Source organism: Chelon labrosus (genome assembly GCF_963514085.1).
Source record: "Chelon labrosus genome assembly, chromosome: 16".
NCBI lineage: Eukaryota > Metazoa > Chordata > Actinopteri > Mugiliformes > Mugilidae > Chelon > Chelon labrosus.
In genome coordinates, this window is record NC_140349.1 from 22,668,094 (window position 1) to 22,688,836 (window position 20,743).

The 20,743-nt window shown below is 40.4% G+C and overlaps 1 protein-coding gene across 1 annotated transcript; it reads left to right on the top strand.

Moving 5' to 3' along the window:
* Positions 1-355: 355 nt before the first annotated feature.
* On the top strand, positions 356-9,452 carry LOC311501300 (CMP-N-acetylneuraminate-beta-galactosamide-alpha-2,3-sialyltransferase 1-like). The gene is made up of 6 exons (XM_084563025.1): positions 356-1,602; positions 1,697-1,893; positions 1,987-2,166; positions 7,783-7,828; positions 7,908-8,027; positions 8,926-9,452. Exons 1-6 carry the CDS (start codon positions 1,366-1,368, stop codon positions 9,091-9,093), a joined length of 948 nt encoding a protein of 315 aa, XP_084419151.1. The 5' UTR covers positions 356-1,365; the 3' UTR covers positions 9,094-9,452.
* The last annotated feature ends 11,291 nt before the right edge of the window (positions 9,453-20,743 follow it).

The window sequence follows — 20,743 nt, forward strand, 5'->3', positions numbered from 1 at the left end:
TGCAAAACAAAACTATGTAACATACGAAATAGTTTACTGCAGGAATCTTTTTTTTTTTTATGTAGTTTTTTATTTATTTATTTTGTTAGCTTTCTTCAGGGATTTTTCAAGCATGGTTATTAGATCCTGTGATGAAGGATTTGTGCAATTTACATTGGTGTTTATATGCTGTATTTCAGTTATTTATCTTGTTTTTTCTCTGTTCTTGTTACCTTTTTGTATTTAAGATTATATATAATAAAATAATACAAATAATATAATATATTGTTGGTGGCGGGTTTTTTTTTGGGGGGGGGGGGGGGGGCGCCAAGGGCTGGTTCGCCCAGGGTGTAAATCTAGCCAGGACCACCTCTGACTGGGTCAGTTATGACCACTGTCTAAAGCAGCGGGCGTGTACTGAGCCCGAGAAGAAGTGCTCAGTTTGATTGTTGTGTCTACAAACTATAACGAACAAACCTTAACTGACATTACACACACACCATCTGGACTGACCTTAGCTAATGTTTACGTCCCAGCACGAGCATGACTGCACCCTAACACACTTATAAAGCCACAGGCCCACAGCCAGTTAAGATAACCGGTTAACTCATACAGCTAAATTAGCAGCGCGTCGTAATCCAGCAGTTAACAGACAGGAACTGGCGGAGACGTGTTAAATATTAACACTTGGGCTCGCTCCAGACAGAGTCAAAGCACTTTCAATCGGATTCGCTAATGTTGAACTGCTGCTATGTCTGCTCTGTGAACCCGCACACAAGCTAACATGCCAACAGAAAGTCGGAAAGTCAGAGATGTCAGCTTCAGTCAAGTTCAGTTTCATTTTATTTCGAACATGTGCGAGTAACATAACAAACTAAACTGAAAACAAACAAATCCATTAAGAATAGTCAAAACAACAATAAGAATAGTCAAAACAAAAATAATAATGTGAACCCAACATGTCCGAAAAGGAGTAGGATGAAGCATATGCTTATCAGCTTAATATGTTGGTTAATGATTGACACTTCATGCCAATAAAACTGTAGCCTTCTTCTTTTTCTTAATATCATTGTATTATTTCATCTTCTATTCTTTTTTCTCTTCTTCGTTTTCTTCACCATCTTCTTCTTATTATCATTATTACTGTTCTATATTAATATTATTATTCATTCTTCGTCTTCCTCTTTTCTCATTTTCATCTTCTTCTGACCACAGACTTACAGACTGTAAAGATGACTTCATATACATGGATTATATGTGTCCTTCCTTTTCTGAACCAGTGACGGTTATTTCCTCAGTTCTTGCTCACTGTGTAAATTTCCTGTACCCTTTGTCGTCACAGACCGGAGCCGTTTCCCTGACCACAAGTGTCACACATCTAGAATTATGCCAAAGAGGAAGATGAAATTTTTAGTCCTGTGCATCACAGGTATTCTTGTTGAATTCTTGGTTTTAAGAGGATTCACTGAGTTCAGTTTTCAGTTCACTGTTGACGATCGAAACCTCTGTGACACCTGTTTATCTCCAAACAATCGTCTGTGTTCGCACCCCATAAAACCCCCCGTTGAGATGCTTTTCTCTGCGAACCACAACCTCTCGGAGGATGATTTCAAATGGTGGAAGGTAAGGACAGAGTTCCTCTGCGTTGTTGAAGTCGGTGGATGGAAATGCGCCTGTGTGCCAGTCCAGATAAACAGTCTGCATCTGTCTCCACCAGCTCTTACAGAATGAAAGAGGAGACTACAACAAATATAACCAAGCAGTGAACAGACTGTTACAGATATTCCCAACCACCCCAGGGCTTGTAAAACCCAGCAGTGGCGGCTGCAAGACCTGTGCTGTGGTGGGAAATTCTGGTAACTTGAAGGGATCACGTAATGGACCTCTGATAGATTTCCATGATTATGTAATCAGGTAAATATTCACCAAGAAGAAAATCATATTTAAACTTGGGCCTCTTTTTAAAAAGATATCCAGCAGTGAAATGATTCCCCCTGTGCTGTTCAGAATTAACAGAGGTCGCATTGAAGGCTACGAAGAAGATGTCGGGACCAGAACAACTCATCGTGTCATGTATCCAGAGAGTGCTGTGAATTTAGACAACAACACTCACTTTGTGATGGCTCCATTCAAGACACGGGATATAGAGTGGCTCACACAGGCCATGGCGACTGGATTTCATGGAACGTGAGTCCCCTTCTTTTCAGGTTTTCATTTTAGACTGTATTAAATTATATGTATAAGTGAGCTGTCCCAGTTTGCAATAAGGTGTGTTTAATGTAATGCGGTAAACAGGGCATCACAACAGGGACAATAATACGAATGAATAGAGATAATATATGTGCTAAACATAATTCAATGCATTATTAAAACTCAGTAACGGAGGCAGTAGAGTGGCAAGTAACCAGACACCTAAAAGAATTTCCTCAGGGGAATAGATCGTCCTGCGTGTCATTCTGTGTCATTCTGTGTCATTCTGCGTGACAAGGGAAGCCAAGTTAGAGGGCTTTTTTTATGCTTGTTATATTCAATTAGCATCTGTTGAAGCAACATAAGTTTTTTTACATAAATTACACACACTGTTGTTCTGTTAAATCTACCTGACCCGGACAAGTAAATGTTACACTATTAAATCCAAAAAAGGTTCAAAAAAGGCAACTGGACTTGTAGATTTTTAAAGAAGACGTTTCACCACTCATCCGAGTAGCTTCTTCAGTTCTAGGGGACTGGTGGAAAGTCTGAGGTTTAAATAGGAACTCCTCCTGAAAAAACTTGCTTGTTATGCCAATAACCAGAAACTGGTGCAGCTAATTTCCATTAACGACTGGGTACTTGTTGAGGGGGGACTGTTTTTGTCCCTGTCCTCTTCCCTATGAATGGTTCTTTAACGACTCTTGTCTTCTGTGTTTTCGCCCAGTTTCATCACAACTTTCTGAAGCACTTTAAAAAATACTTCAGTTCAGGAGGGTAGCTGAGGTTCAAAGCATACATTAGGCCAAATAACATGGCAGCATCTAATGCAATGTTGTCCAGATCATGCAGTACCATCTGGCCTTCCAAGACAACCTCAATGTCTTCTGGTTTACTGGTGGCATCATGTCTAACGACATATATTCCTACCATGGTCTCCAATGGATCCTTGGAACGATGGCTTCATCTTCTGCCTGCAGAGCACACAGTCACAAAAGTAACAAAGTGAGATCAAACTAAATACATTAAATATATGCACTTGAAGCATTATACTGAATGTCTACACTAATAATATACAAATCTCTGTACAATTATACTCACCATGTACTCTTACAAGATTTGCTGGGTCCTCATTGAGGTAAACACACAGCCCCTTGAGGATGCATTCCTGCTCAACATCAAGGGGCATAAGTACAGCAAGACATTAGTGTAGAATCCTTTTTCTTCAATCAAGTGTGTACAATGTCAAATCAGTATGTTTTTCAAAAAAAAAAAGCATTCTTACTTGAGTCAGGTGTGCCAAAAAGCTCTGTAGACTCTTGCCAATCTGCCCGCCTTTCTTTTCAAATAGCTTCAGAAGTTTGTCAGATAGCACATCCAGCTGTGTGAGAAATCTCGATTGCAGGGGCATGGTGGTAATGTGCTTAAATTCTGCATTTACCTGAAAACAGGAATTATCACAGACAGAAAAATACTTATTTGATCACTTCATTTTCTAATTATGGCCCTTGTTTACAATATTATTTACCTTGACAAAATTAAGCTTCTATGCGATTTAGTCGATTTTACACACGGCTTTAGTGAAGCTTCACATCAATTGTTTTCATTACCATTCAGATTTATACAGCCAGTCCCTGTAATCTGCCGAGGTGATACAGCCATACATGCAGAATAGCTTATCTCAGTACATCAGTTTATCTCTCTATCAAGGACTTACTTACGGTGGCCCTGAAGGTCAAAACAAAACAACATTTCACAAAACACGACAACATTCCAGAAAACACAACAACATTACAAATTACAGAAAGGATAGGAACGACACTTCTTGTTTCTGATTGGACAGAACCCATCGTGCTAAAACATAAGTTAATGTGATTGGTTGTTTTGCTGCCAGTCAAGAAATGACACTTTGTGAATGGTCAGCTACGCGGAAGTGTAGACACTGTGATGTGCTTTGAAAGCAGACAACATGTACTGTCCACACTGTGGAAAGAAGTATGAGTCGTTGCCAGATTTCTGCATGTCTTGTGGAAAGACATTGGCAATATTTAAAGAGGCCGAAGGGACGCACAATGAGGACGTAGTTGCCCCGTCTCCTCAGTCCTAACTCCTTCAACCGTGCTTTCAGGGTTCAAAGGGACATGCTAATGTCATGATGGGTTGAAAGCATATTAAGAATGACATTATATGTATGTCCTCTTTCAAAATATTCCTCTATTAATGCCATCTCGTCCTAGTTATGTTTCCTCTTTAAACTCCGCCCCCTCAGAAAACTTCTGCAGGAATTTTGGCCGCCGTCTTTTCACCCTCACTGGACAAATTGAAGTCGACTTGGAGAGTTATGGACAAGGTAAGCACAATTAAAATGTATCAAATGTTTGTCAGATTTCAAGGAAGTCGCTTTAGACGTATAGTTTTTATAAAGCCGATGGTTTTATCAGCCAGGAACATTGAGCAACATCAATAAGACGATGTTAGCTAACATTTACTGGAGTTTACGTTTAGTGGAGAGGGGAGGGTCATAACCGCCCTTAGCCTGCGGAGTCATATCCGCGGTTACGAGGTGTGGAAAGTCAAAGTCGCCCTGAAAAGTTTTGGGGAAACAACTACGGCTGCCTTTAGTTTACTGCAGATTTTTACAGTGGACGCCCCTACTTGGCCGAAGTCCATCCACATTATCCGAAAACATTATGAGTTATATCAGCCTTAAGGAGAAAAATAAACTTTCACAGTAAAGGCTTCATATTCAGCACATGAGGAAACTGTACACGGCTCTAATAACTGACCGATAGTGAGACAAGGAGGAGCTAACAGGCGCTAGTTATTTACATTTAGTTATATTCATCACATGGATTCCTGTCTTCCACATCCAGTTAGTACACTGGAAAAAAAAAAGGCTGTTGGATCTACATGAAAAAAGTATGTACATCGGTTGCACATATTAAAGTTATGTTTCCTTAAAATGATTTAGTTACATTAAATATACTGAATTACTTTTTGTTAAAGAAACATGACTTTTGTATGTTAATTCAACAATTTTCTTTAATGTTAAGTGTATTCAATTACTCTATGTTAAACCAACATAATTTTTTTAAATGTTACTTTAAAGCTTTTTTATTCTTGTTATATTCAATTAGCATCTGTTAAAGCAACATAAGTTTTTTACATAAATTACACACACTGTTGTTCTGTTAAATCTACTTGACCCGGACAAGTAAATCTTACACTATTAAGTTATAAAGCTTCTGCATACTTTGCTCATCCATTGCATGATAAAATTATTTCTGTGCACTAATTTCTGTTACTTAAATAAATCCATTTTGTACATCCTTCTGTCTGACCCAACCTAAGCTCTTATTTACAGCATTTATCATGAAATTTCCAAAAACAAATAAGACATAAAGAAAAACTTTTACTTTTTACTAGTGATTTTATTTTGTCAAAGAACACTGCAAGGTACATTTTGGAAGAAATGAAAACACAGCATATATGCCACAGATAAAGAAAGTATAAATAAAAGGCAGTGCAAGTATTTGCTCACTCACAGAGTCTGTTTTTGAGGACTTGAGCTTTCTTAGAGAGCGTGATTCTGCCCAGCTTCATCACAACTTTCTGAAGCACTTCAAAAAATACTTCAGTTCAGGAGGGTAGCTGAGGTTCAAAGCATACAAAATAACATGGCAGCATCTAATGCAATGTTGTCCAGATCATGCAGTACCATCTGGCCTTCCAAGACGACCACAATGTCTTCAGGTTTACTGGTGGCATCATGTCTAACGACATATATTCCCCCACCACGGTCTCCTCAATGGATCCTTGGAACGAGGGCTTCATCTTCTGCCTGCAGAGCGCACAGAAGTAACAAAGTGAGATCAAACAAAACACATTAGATAAACTTGAAACATTATACTGAATGTCTGCACAAATAATATACAAATCTCTGAATCCCTCTGAATATTTTATAATAATCTATTAATGCCATTTCGTCCTCCATTTATTCCAATGCAGTTTAAAATTCGTGCACGGACAAAGTGAAGTATAAACAGGAAATGACGTTACACTGTCGGGTTCTGTCCAATCGGAAACAAGAAGTGTTGGTTGTTCCAACCATTTCCAAATGTTGTTGTGTCTTGTGAAATGTTGCGTTTTGACCTTCAGGGCCACCGAAAGTTTTTTTTTCTCCTTAAGGCTGACTATAACTCATCATGGTAACAATTTTCTCTCAACGGATAACGTGGATGGACTTCGGCCGAGTAGGGGCGTCCACTGTAAAAATCTGCAGTAAACTAAAGGTAGCCGTAGCAGTTTTTCAAGAATGAGTTTTTCCCCAAAACTTTTCAGGGCGACTTTGACTTTCCACACCTCGCGACCGCGGATATGACTCCGCAGGCTAAGGGCGGTTATGACCCTCCCCTCTCCACTAAACGTAAACTCCAGTAAATGTTAGCTAACATCGTCTTATTCATGTTGCTCAATGTTCCTGGCTGATAAAACCATCGGCTTTATGAAAACTATACGTCTAAAGTGACTACCCTGAAATCTGACAAACATTTGATGAGTTTTAATTGTCCTTACCTTGTCCATAACTCTTCATGTCGACTTCAGTTTGTCCAGTGAGGGTGAAAAGATGGTGGCCAAAATTCCTGCAGAAGTTTTCTGAGGGGGCGGAGTTTAAAGAGGAAACATAACTATTTTCTGTTTTCTTAACATGACTGAGACTTGCAGATTTTGCATCCACCAAGATTTAAGGGTTTGTACATGATTGAAGCATGTTCAGAGGAGAACATAACTCAATCATGTCTTCTATACGGAATGTATACATGTAAATTGAACAATCCCCCTTTTCCCCTTTTTTCAGTGTAGGAGCAATTCCTGTTGGACTAGCTAGGACCAGAGCTAGACACACTGTAGTTATTTTAATCCTGTCAATCCCCTATTGTCAAGACTAGACTAGCACTAAACTATTTAGTTTTATTAATACTATCTATTATGTGCTTCCCTTTCTCCTCTTCCTCTTTGTCATTCTCTCCCACCTCTAATCAGTTTGACATTGGCACCGTTGTCGTGCTCATATTAAAAAGTCAGGCGCACAGCACGTAATGTAATTGAGATGGTAGAACTGTGTCAGGTGGGGGGCCCCTTAGGGAGGACTTCGACTGTCATTCAAAACATAGCACATTACCGCAGTTGCCTGCTGTCTCTTGACACATTGTGCCTCTCCTTGCAATGCATAATTTATATCCAAAGCAAACCAGCACGTTAGGCAGCGAGTCTGCCTGTCATCCATTTCTGGTGTGAAACCCTGAACTTTAATTCACGTTCCCCCAGGTACAGTAGAAAACAATAAGCTGCTTGTAATCTTCAGTTGAACAAGCTTACCCGTCAGAAGTCAGGGGGAGTTAAAGCAGGGAGGACATGGGTGAAATAATGAATGAACTGTCCTTGGAAAAAACATGGATGGTTGTGTATGTTGCTGTAGAGTTTCACATAAAATGCATTATGCAAATTAGAATCTCCTTGAACAGGCCCACAGGTCACATCTGCGTGATGAGCTTTTGGATGGTGTGTCAAGGGCTAGTATTTGAATTTGTCATTTCATGCTGTCCCCGACAGGTCCAACACGGCACTAAAACCAAAAATAGTATTCAACAAGGATTTGGTGAGTACCATTAAGCGCTTCACCGCCTGCAAAGGTAGCGACCCGTGTGAGTTTAAAGGCCGATTCTGATTGTCAACAGGTGACGGTGATCAACCCGGCTTTCATAAGATACGCTGACAACACGTGGCTGAGAACGAAGGGCCGGTATCCATCCACTGGCTTTTTAACTGTGGCTCTTGCACTGAACATTTGCCATGAGGTAAGTTCAGTCTTTGAAATGGAGCTGCCTTTGCGAAGTTGAAAAAGTCCTTGGTTTCTGAATAAGTAATCCAAGGTGAGCAGCTCAATATGTTTGTCACATAAAACAAAGGCAAATGGACTTAGCACTCAGATATGCTGTGACCTGCATGAATCTTCATTCAGACATTGTCAACTACTACCTTATCTTACTCAGCAGTGGACTTGAGTACAACAGAACAGAAGATTTGAGGTTAAATGTTTGGACAGTGAGCTTTTGCAAAGTTTATATTTAGCCACACGCCAAGCGACCCCTTCCTGATGTCACCATACTGAAGGAAAAAATTCACATAGTGGAAAATGATAGACCCTGACTTCCTCCATACGAGGTTTTGAGGCGCTTTACACGTCAATGCACAGTGGCTTCTGTTCTTGTCAGGGAGGGTATAACCCATGTTCAGCAACCACTACTTGTGCTGTGTGGCTGAGGATTGGCTGTTACTTGACTGTCGCACTATATAAAGGCCTTTAAACCGCCTTTGAATCCTCCCCTCACCCAAGTAAATGGCAGAAAATTAGGTCAACCGACAATGAACATGTGTGTACGCTGTCCATCTTAAGACAGCAGGTATCCGCTCTCATCTAGCGCAAGTTGTTAAAACACTGCGTCGCCACTGATAGATCACACACTTGAAGCGCCTTCAAACTGGCAAAATGGAACAAAATGGAGAAAAAAACATACATATTAAATTTATGTGTTACATGAATTACTGTGAGATAAAGTTTCCTCATCGTTTCACAGAAATCTGATGTTTTTGTCTTTTGCTATGTTTTTTTTTTCCAGAATGGTTTGTCCACTATATTTGCATAATCATTTATTAATGTTAATTAATGTTATATGTTCATTTTCCTTTTCACAGGTCCATGTGTTTGGTTTCGGAGCAGACAGCGATGGAAACTGGAGCCATTACTGGGAGGAACTCAAGGACAAAAAGCTGAAAACTGGAGGTCATCCGGGACAAGTGGAGTATGACGTTATCCAGCAATTAGACAAGGACAAACACCTCACGTTTTACAGAGGGTGGTAAATTCCTTTTCCAGAATTGAAAGCAGCCAGGCTCTCGTAGGCTAACGCAGAAAAAAGAGACTACTGCTTTCATTGGGACAACGCTATGATCCCCCAGAGAGTGGAAGGAGGAAAGAAGAGATAAATTAAAAGAGCTGGCTACACTATCCACTGTTAAAAAATACCAATGTGCCTGCTAAAAATTGTGTTTTTTCTTGTTTTCCGAAAATGTTAAAATATGACTTATGCAGTTATGCTATGAGGCTAACGGTACGATGGTTGCACTGTTTTTTGAAGACAATACTGAAGAGAAATTTTTGAAGGTCCAGACTATTTATTTATTCTTTTAAATGTAGGAGGTGACTGGGCTGCAGGGACGTGCACAGGAATTTTGAGGGGCAGTTGCTCTGACCTGAAAAAAGGGCACCCCCCCCCCCCCCCCCCCCAAAAAAAAAAAAAAAAAACTCACGGGCTATATGAAGGACTGAGAATAACAGGGTCTTTATTAAAATATATATACACAAAGAAGTAAAACACTGAAATACAGCACTCAATCACCTTAACTACTACTAATAATAACACAGAAAAACATGACTTGAGTCATGAAAATCACTACATCAATATCCCTATCTGTTCTGTTACCATAGTTTTGTTTTATAGTTTAGTAAGTTCATAATACCACCACTAGTGGGCGATGGTATCTTGGTGAGACGCAGCAGGTGGAGAGAAGAAGTCATGTTCGATATCTGTTGGAAGTACGTTACCTAGGAAACAGCGAAGCATACTGTCCGTTTACATGAGCGAATAACCGTTTACATCTTATGCTATACGAAGCATCGTCGGTATGTATTATTGTTGCATATTCTTATGTTTAATAACGGTTCATTATTTGTCATTACAAAGGTTTTGTGAAGTTTTAAGAAAAATGCTGATAACAATTCTCAGTTGATTCCAAGCGAGTCTCTATTGATTTAATTTAACATATGCTACGTGTATAGACAGCGGGAGTTTATAGTACAGTAAAAGATCGATAACATGTTAAGAATAAGGGCCCGTCCACACGGAAACGCAAAAACGCCGAAACGCAGAATTTTTTCATCGTTTTGGCCTTTCGTCCACACGTATCCTGTAAACGCATAGCCCTAAAACGCACTTTTCTGAAAACGGGTCCCAGGGTGGAGAAATTCGCAAACGCAGCTCTTGCGTTTTCATGTGGACGGCGAAAACGGGGAAAACGATGACGTCATCGCCACACTCCCGAGCAGCCTTCCACATCCCGCGAGACGTCTCGTAACAACATCAACAACAATGGCGGACTACATGCTAGTTTACCTGCTGGAGAAGATATTGAGCCTATTAGGGCTACTAGGGCTAAATATCATGCTCCTGTGCCACCACGCTGAGCAAAAAAGGCGATTTGTAAACAGCGCTCAAGATTTGTGCGAATGCTCCGCTTCTTCCTCTCTGTTTTTGGTGAATTTCTGAAACTGAAACAGGGCCACCTATAGGCCTGGAATATGAAGTAGCGTTTTCGGTCGTGCTGAAACGGATCCGTGTGGACGCAGATATTTCTTGAAACGATGATCGAAAACGGAGAGGGAAAAGATCGTTTTCGTACGTGTGGACGAGGCCTAAGAAAGTTATGGCTAACTCAAGTGATAGTTTAAATATATACACAATACAGATGTAAACATGAGTGAGTTAAAAAGGTTCAGTGATTTAATTCATGATAAAAACATGTTTATGGCGTATGTACAAGAGATTTAGCTACAGTAACCAATTTGTCTGTCTGTTTGTGCGTTCTCAGTTTCACCCTTTTTCAAGTCAATAAACCTGTGGATAAACGGATGACTGTCTCCAGAGTTTTGATGAGAAGAAGGCGTTTAACTTAATGCCAAGATATATTCAGTACATATATTGAGGGCGGCACACTATCAATATCCTATCAAGTCACTGATAGGTTTCTCCAAATTTGCATACTAAACATGAAAAGCTTCAAAGGAGAAGCCGCCTATTAGGGGCCATTTCAACAAAAATATTCAGAGCTGTGTGATAACGGGCTGCTTGTCTGCAAGCTTTTGCTAAACGTGGCAAACTCAGCCTGGATTTATGAAGATTTTAATTAATTTAATAAAACTTGATGATGACGATCGTTCGTTTGTTATACATCACAAACTCACCTTCTCCGACAATGTTGAGTCGTCTCACCCGACAACCCTATCTTTTACTGTCTGGGTCATTCTACAAAAAAGGTGGAAATGCTTGTCCCTTGCTTTTGCAGACCCCTGAATCATTTAATTTGACCCAATAATCCCATAATTATATATATTTAATAAATATGCGACAACCTCGACGTGCTCCTACTAGGGCCGCTGCCGGTCGCGTGCAGCGCTGCAGCCACGTAAACAGAGTTTGCCCCTACTGACTTTCACTTTCGGTGCCCGAATGGAAGTGAATGAGGCTTTGCGATTATTTTTTTTTTTTATCTAGGCCTACGTGAAATTCTGCATCCATTGTACAATTTTTTTTCCGACCTCAGAAAGGCAACGTGAGTCGAGAAGGACATATGGGCAGTTGCCCGAACAACCTGAGCAACCCCCCTGTGCATTTAAAATGATAGTTTATGTATACATTTTCATAAACTACTTGTACTTCCTTGGAATAAAACAAAGGGGAATTTGAAGTTGTTGTTATATATATGTTATTATGCTATTATTATGGTCCGGTCCACTACAAGACCCCTGACAAGGGGATTCCTGTCCTAGGATTCTGTCGGTATATCATCATATACCATTGTAATGTTAAGATTTTACACAGTAAGAATTTGTTTTGCAAGACAGATTACGTCAATCAAAAGGCATAATTTAGCATTTCTTAAACCATATGTAAACAGTGTCATCTGTGTCCCAGATGACACAGAAAATTTTTCTTGTCATCTGGGAGATCTCATGCTGCGCGTGCGCCACCTGTGTTGGCAGCAAGTCTGGAAAGCTCTGTGTTGTGCTGAGTAAATGTGCGTGTTTTATGGTGTTTGATTGTGGTGCAAAATGTGTCCACTAACATATTCACGGAACGAACTCCTTCACCTACGACCTCAAGGAAAATCTATTGGGATTATTCACCCGATCCCACGGGCGTTGCGAAAACCCTTCCGTGGATGCCGAGCCGGAGCTCAGGTGAAGGCTAGGAGATGGCGGTATAAGCCGTTCCTGCCATCAATCATCATGGGTAACGTTAACTCGCTGCCTAATAAGTGTGAGGAGTTGGAGGCCCTGATAAAAACTGACCGGATCTATCGGGAGTGCAGTCTATACTGTATAACAGAGTCATGGCTCACCGACGCTGTCCCTGACTCAGCTGTCAACATACCTGGCTTCACCATGGTGCGGGCGGACAGACAGCCGAAAAGTTGTGGAAAGACGAAGGGAGGGGGACTGGTGCTGCTCGTGAACGACAGATGGTGCCGCTCCGGTCATATAACTGTTAAGGAAAAAATCTGTTGCCGGGATGTGGAGGTACTAGCCGTGAGTTTAAGACCCTACTATGTGCCGAGGGAGTTTTCTCACATAGTCGCCATTACTGTTTACATTCCACCGTGCGCAGACCCCTCAGTGGCGTGTGACGTCATTCAGGACACAGTTGCAAGAATACAGTCACAACACTCAGATGCGCTGTTTGTTATTTCGGGAGACTACAATCATGTGGACATTAGCTCACATTTGGGTGGCTTTACACAGTATGTCAACTGTCCCACGAGGCACAACAGCATTTTGGATCTTTGCTACATCAATGTGAAAGATGCTTATAGTGTATGCGCCCTGCCCCCACTTGGCAAGTCTGACCACAACTTGATCCATCTCAAGACGTCCTACAGACCCTGTGTAATGAGACTGCCTGCAACCACCAGATCTCACAGGAAGTGGACCCCGGAGACCAGTGAAGCTCTGAGGGACTGCTTCCAGTCTACCGACTGGAACACACTTATGGACACTCACAGGTCTGATAATAACATTGATGGGGCGGTTGATTGTGTGACCGATTACATAAATTTTTGCAAGGATGTGGTAGCTCCGGTCAGAGAAGTTCGATGTTTTCCAAATAATAAGCCTTGGATTACAAGCAGCATAAAGCATCTTCTGAATCAGAAGAAGGCGGCTTTCAAAGATGGGGACAGGGAAAGGATAAGAGCTGTTCAACGTGACTTGAAGAAGGTCATAAGACAAGCTAGGAAAGACTATAAGGAAAAGCTGGAGAAAAAACTGAAGCACAATAGCACAAGAGAAGTGTGGAAGGGAATGAGGGCTATCACTGGATACAAGGAGAAAGGAGGCGGGACTCAAGGGGATGCTACTTTAGCTAATGAGTTTAACCACTATTATAGTAGGTTTGCTCCTGTCTGTGTCTCTCCACCGCGCCCACCCAGCGGCTGTTCCACCTCTGCTGCTGCTGCCTCCTGCCCTGCTCCTCCCAGCGGCTGTTCCACCTCTGCTGCTGCTGCCTCCTGCCCTGCTCCACCCAGCGGCTGTTCCACCTCTGCTGCTGCTGCCTCCTGCCCTGCTCCACCCAGCGGCTGCTCCACCTCTGCTGATGCTGCTGCCTCCTGCTCTGCTCCACCCAGCGGCTGTTCCACCTTGTTGATGAATAACACACTGTAAGCTGCTGGTCACCTGAATTTCCCCTGTGGGGATGAATAAAGTACCTATCTATCTATCTATCTATCTATCTATCTATCTATCTATTGTCCAGACCTGAATGCACTCTGTGTTTGTGTCAGTATCTCATTTCAGTTTGCATTAACTACCAGCGTTTGCGACTCAGAGGCTGACGTGACTGGTTTTCCCCAGCAGTCTGTTCCTTATGAATACTGTATAGTGACAACGTGGCATGAGTATCAGTTCTTCAAAAACCTGCTATAGAGTAAAGTCAGGAATTTCTATAAAATCTTCAATATGGTTTTGGATACCTACTGTCTCCCTCACCCATAATATTGTTAGAGTGTTGTTGATCTTGGTCTTATCAGATCTATCTGTCGGATCATTAATTTTTCTTCTATTGTTGGCTCATGCATTAATTACACCCACTTAAATAGCAAATTTGATCGATGTAAGTTTAAGTATCCAACAAAATGACGCATGCTTTTTTGAAGGATTCTCTTCTACTTTACAAAACATGCCTGAGCACAAACCCTGTCTTCTGCTCTCTATTTTGTGGTATTCTGCAAAAGCAAACAAAAGGGGATATTAATCAAGTTGTGCGTGCAGATTAAACCAGTTACAACTGAAACGTTTGTTTAAAATTAGTCCATGGTCACACCAACGTCACATGTGAACATGTGAAAACTGTGCTAAGTGTAAAAGGAATTGTTGCATTGAGCAAATGTGCCAGTGAAGGCAAAACAAATGAAGTCAGACCTCATTTCCATTTTCATGGTCAAGCCAGCCGTGTTTTGAGCTGATAGAAATTGATGATACATTTATGATGATCTCAATTAAACACCTCTATAAGTGACTTTAGAACACAGTGTCATGCAGGTGAGAAAGATTTTACAGAAATACTGCATTAGACATTTTGCCAGGGAAAGTTGGTCTGGAGTTGCTCTGTTGGGAGTCAATTGTGCTCTGGGAGAGATCTGCTGGTTTGGGCAGACTTTATACGGTGATGAACAAAAAAGTAAAAGCGGCATAGTCAGACGAGTCATCTCCATACCTTGGAGTTGAATTTGTTTCTAAGACATGGGCTGTGATTGTAATAATTTTTTTTCTTTCTGTTCAACTGAAATAAAACCTCACAATGAAATTCAAATGATGTGTTACCGGACCAGACACGTACATCCTGCATTTGAATATAGTGCATGGCTGTACTAATGTGTTCTAATACAAACACTAAACTCACGCTGTAAAGTCACTGAGAGGCAAGAAAAGAAGTGGTAATGACAGTGTTGGGCTAAACTGAAGCCGCTCGCTCCAGCGTTCATGAAGATGAACTAAATCAGATGATTGCCACAGTAGGAAAACGTCATCTTCTTTGCAAACTAGGCAGTTATGTAGTGTATCACTGGATTTACTATTTAGTTATTTTGTTTGTGCTGCAGCATCCAATTTACAATTTTCAGAGGAATGTCAGAATCAGTGTCTTGAATAACTGAATGAATGAAATCAATAAGTAGAGTCAGGGTTTATTATTACCTGTCTCTTGATGTCAGTCTTCTTTCAGATCACAAGCTGCTGATTCCCGCCGCAGCGAGATACACAGCCGAGGTCCTTTGCCGTCCTTACAATCCGAGTTTGGCTGAAGCTTCATAACATTGTGATGAAATGTCGTAGCGACGTTGTGGCTTTTCATTTCCACTGAGAGCTCATAGTTCAAACAATGTGAAAGTGTGCAAGGTCAAAAAATCCTATACCATTCTGTGAACACATTCACTAAAGGAATGTCTGTTGACTGACTTATGTGATAAGCCAGTCAACATTGAAGTGCCATTCCAGGTGCGTAAAATGAAAGATATGCTGAAGTGCAAACACTGACTGCAGTTGAGGTCAACTGCCTATGATCAGACAACTGAAAATTTGAATTTAGTTAAATTATAACAAGTGAAAGCAGTTGTTCTGTAGTCGCTGTTAAATAATGAATGTATGTGGAGCCGGCTCATAGTCCTTTAAAGTCATGAGTCATACAAGCTAGGGGGGTATTATGCTGCTCATGTCAACAAAAAAAGCTGTGTGTGCAATTTACACACATAATGAATGTTTTGGAAGATATTGTGTGGTACAAAGACCAATCTCCCTGTATTTGGCAGTACACTGGAGTTTAAAATCTTATTCCATGGCAACATTCCTGCATTAGCACACCGGTAGCAATGCATTTTATGTGACTAGAAACTACTGGTTCGTCTGAGCTCAAGCGGGGAGCAAATGTAACCAAGCAGATACTGTAGGCTACAGTAAGCAATCAGCAGTGAGGAAAGTATGAAGGAACGTAAAATATTGGCCACTTGTCCCCTCATTCACTCACTCACTAACAGAGTGTTTTCAACATCACTATGGTATGAGGCTCATAATTACATCTTCACCAGACATTGCTATTCTAGGTACACTCTATGATTGACATCTCAGATTATATATAATATACAATTATCTTACAATTAGATTACAATCACAACTCCTACCCAGTACAGTTGACACTTCTGAGGACTTATGCTTAGTAGGACGTCTCTGCAGTTAAGAGGCATGCTTAAATCTGCTAAAGTTAGCACGGGACAACTTTACCCAGGTAAAAATGAAGTGTATTTCGGTGTGCTTTGAATGCATTTAAGATCAGTTGATTTTTAGTGAATTTTCACTTGCACTTAATAGTTTTCCTGTAAGACACTAACTTTTGCCCTTCTTTCAGAAGTTTCAAGACACTTTTAGCGTAATAGTATTCAAATCAGTGCAATTAAAATAAGTGTATTAAAACCCTCATAGGGACAAAAGTGTCCTTTTCAAGTTTTGAGCATTGGATATGGCAATGATTGATTGATTGATTTTGATGTTTTTTTTGTTTTGTTTTGTTTGTTGTAGTGTCAGTTTTACAAAAAATTGTAAAAAAAAACTGTAAAACAGCAGACCCCCGCGACCCTTAACAGGAATAAGCGGGTACGGAAGATGAATGAATGAATGAATGTTATGTTGCTACCATTAAGGGACAAAAGTGTCCTCTTAAAAAATGACATAAAAATAACACGTTAATATTTATTTATTTTTTTCTGATATAATTAAATGAATCAAACATTTATGATTAGGACTAAAGTTGATTAAAACATTTATGTAAAAAAGAAAATCAGAAAAAAAATATTAACGTGTGCTATTTTTAAGGCATTTTTGAGGAGGACAACAATGTAAAATCAGGTATTAGGGTTATTAATTTAAAACATTTCAATAATAAATTAGTACAAATCAGTGAGCAGTGAGTTTTTTTTTTTTATAAAGAAAGCAGTTTAAAAAAAAACTGTACATAGACTGTACTACATACTATAATAACAATAATAACAACATAAACAGCAACCTTTTTCAGTTCGCAAGAGTACAGTCCACTCATCCGCATTTCTAATATTGCTATAAGAGTATACAGAAATAGGACAAACTTTTTTGTACATTTTCAAATTTTTTTTTTCCTCTTTACAGCAGAGGCGTGGACCCGAGTCACATGACTTGGACTGGAGCCGTTAATCTGATGACTTTAGACTCGATCTGACAATTTGTAGAAAGACTTGCAACTCGACTTGGACTTTAACAACAATGACTTGTGATTTGAGCCTTAAGACTTGAAAAGACTTGACCCAAGACCCGAAGATTAAAAATGTCACGTGTGCACTCATCACTTCATTTCTTATGCACCTGCGTGCGCGCGTCTTAGTACCTCAAACTAATAAAGGAGGAGCTATGGTTTAGGAAAACAAAATAAAAATGACACCAAGGATTCGTTCGGATATAAAAACTATGAAGTGGACAACAAAAAAAAAAAGAAAAAAAAAAAGAAAAAAAGAAAAACGAACAAAACGGACTGCAGAATACAAAACGCCCGAGTCGAAGATTACAGACCGGGACGCAACAACTTCCAACTTGGACATTTGAAGTTGCACAACGAACGGTAAGTAGAGCTCGCCAGCTAATGCTCAGTTAACTTTAGTTTATCAGCAAATGTGCTACGGATTATGTTCACGATACTGTGTAGCTGTTCAGTGTGTGGCATCCAGTTGATACACTATATTACCAAAAGTATTCGCTCACCCATTCAAATGATCAGAATCAGGTGTTCTAATCACTTGGCCTGGCCCCAGGTGTATAAATTCAAGCACTCAGGCATGCAGACTGTGAAACAAGACATTTGTGAAAGAATGGGCCGCTCTCAGGAGCTCAGTGAATTCCAGCGTGGAACTGTCATAGGATGCCACTTGTGCAACAAATCCAGTCGTGAAATTTCCTCGCTCCTAAATATTCCACAGTCAACTGTCAGCTCTATTATAACAAAATGGAAGCGTTTGGGAAAAACAGCAACTCAGCCACGAAGTGGTAGGCCACGTAAAGTGACGGAGAGGGGTCAGCGGATGCTGAAGCGCATAGTGCAAAGAGGTCGCCGACTTTCTGCACAGTCAATTGCTACAGAGCTACAAACTTCATGTGACCTTCAGATTAGCCCAAGTACAGTACGCAGAGAGCTTCATGGAATGGGTTTCCATGGCCGAGCAGCTGCAGCCAAGCCACACATCACCAAGTGCAATGCAAGGCGTCGGATGCAATGGTGTAAAGCACGCCGCCACTGGCCTCTAGAGCAGTGGAGACGCGTTCTCTGGAGTGATGAATCACGCTTTTCCATCTGGCAATCTGATGGACGAGTCTGGGTTTGGAGGTTGCCAGGAGAACGGTACATTTCAGATTGCATTGTGCCAACTGTGAAATTTGGTGGAGGAGGAATTATGGTATGGGGTTGTTTTTCAGGAGCTGGGCTTGGCCCCTTAGTTCCAGTGAAAGGAACATTGAATGCTTCAGGATACCAAAACATTTTGGACAATTCCATGCTCCCAACCTTGTGGGAACAGTTTGGAGCGGGCCCCTTCCTCTTCCAACATGACTGTGCACCAGTGCACAAAGCAAGGTCCATAAAGACGTGGATGACAGAGTCTGGTGTGGATGAACTTGACTGGCCTGCACAGAGTCCTGACCTGAACCCGATAGAACACCTTTGGGATGAATTAGAGCGGAGACTGAGAGCCAGGCCTTCTCGACCAACATCAGTGTGTGACCTCACCAATGCGCTTTTGGAAGAATGGTCAAAAATTCCTATAAACACTCTCCTCAACCTTGTGGACAGTCTTCCCAGAAGAGTTGAAGCTGTAATAGCTGCAAAAGGTGGACCGACATCATATTGAATTCTATGAGTTAGGAATGGGATGGCACTTCAGTTCATAGAATGAGTAAAGGCAGGTGAGCGAATACTTTTGGTAATATAGTGTATGTGGCTTCTAAAAGAAGGTGACAGGGTAGATGTTGCTGTTCATTATCAACATATCACAACTTGAAAGTGTCAGACAGACAGGTCAGCACAGGTCTATGTATAAGATAAACTGTACTTCAAGTGGCTAAAGCATCTATGCTATCTGTCCAAATATTTAAGCAGTACACGATAAAATGAATATGAACTTAATATTAATATTCCAAACTCTTATATTTATTTCAAAATATGCCCCCCACCTCCACCAAGTTTTTTCCCCAAAATAAAAAATCTATTTAATAACTTCTTCAAATTCAGAAACATTTCTTCAAATATCTCCAGTTAAGGAATTTTATTAGAGCAAATCAAATTCATTACATGTCCTACCCGCCCCAACCCTACTGGAGAAAACTCTGACAAAGAATCATTTTGGAAATGGCATCATGTCTGAATTTTATGATTTACTGAAAGCCTCCTCAGCTGAGTCTTCTGACTCTAACTTCAATGCATTGAATTCAGATCTACAGAAGGAATTAACATAGGAACAGTGGCACAGCGCATGTAAAACAGCCCAGACAGGGACGGGTAATAATTGCATGATACTCCTACAGTATAACTGGCTGATGAGGGTGTATTCCACCTCAGAAAAATTAAACAAATGTAATGCAAATATTCCAGACATTTGCAATAGGTGTGGTGTAAATAAGGGCACTATTTTTCACTTCCTTTGGCAGTGCCCAAGAGTGGGGGAGTTTTGGGAAGAGGCTGGATTAAAGGTGCAGGAGATCCTGCTGATCAGAATAGAGCTAGAACCCAGACTCTTTCTATTTGGCCTCTGCCCACATGTGCATAACCTAAAATATCATGAAAAAAAAAATATTTTTAAACATGCATCTTCTACAAGCAAAGAGGACAATAGCTTTAACATGGAAATGTACGAGCAAGCCAGGTGGTTTAGGGAATGATCTTCTTGCTTACCTCTGGAAAAGATTTCTTACATTATTAAAAACAAACAGGAGACATTTCAAAAGGTATGGGGTCGATTTCTCCAATATATTAAAAACAACAGTTTATCCCATCTGTTGAATGAACCTGGAGCAGAATAAGGGCACCCTTTGCATAACTCTGTTTCCTCATTCTTTAATCACTGGATTGTACGGTAATTATATTTGGATGGACTCATGATCTCATAGCTCTACTGAAGTATCTTATCAACTGCCGTGTTTAGTATGTTTTTTGTTGTTGTTTTTTTTTCTCTCCCTGTTTGTTTGCACTGTTATAGTGACCTCATGTGTGTAAAGGGGAAAACCAAATGTAGGGTTTTAATATTTGTGTTTCACAGACTCTCCGTCCTTTTAGGACCTACACTGTATGGTAACACACTGTCTCATATGCGTCACTTTGCTGGCTTTATGTTTTGTTTGGTTTTCTAAATTTGATAAATTCAATAAAGATATTGTTGGAAAAAAAGATATGTTGCTAATATGAGGAGCAAAGTGTAATTTTAAATGCAATTAATGGATGACTTTAAGGGATTTACTGACATCTGTTTTATTCTTTCCAGATTTGAGGGATATCAAATAGTTGATCGTACGGTTTGTGTATTTAACCACAAATGTGTTTGACGTGAGAGCAGTGATTAAAAGGAAATGTAACAATGAAAATGTTGTTTAAAATTTTTAAGTTTAATAAAATTCTGTGAT

What these genes read in the sequence shown, in the direction of transcription:
- LOC311501300 (XM_084563025.1), top strand. Translation starts at nt 1,366, where the DNA reads ATGCCAAAGAGGAAGATGAAATTTTTAGTCCTGTGCATCACAGGTATT. An exon ending in TAGTATTCAACAAGGATTTG is followed by an intron (nt 7,829 to 7,907) that starts GTGAGTACCATT and finishes GATTGTCAACAG; the next exon opens with GTGACGGTGATCAACCCGGC. An exon ending in CACTGAACATTTGCCATGAG is followed by an intron (nt 8,028 to 8,925) that starts GTAAGTTCAGTC and finishes TCCTTTTCACAG; the next exon opens with GTCCATGTGTTTGGTTTCGG.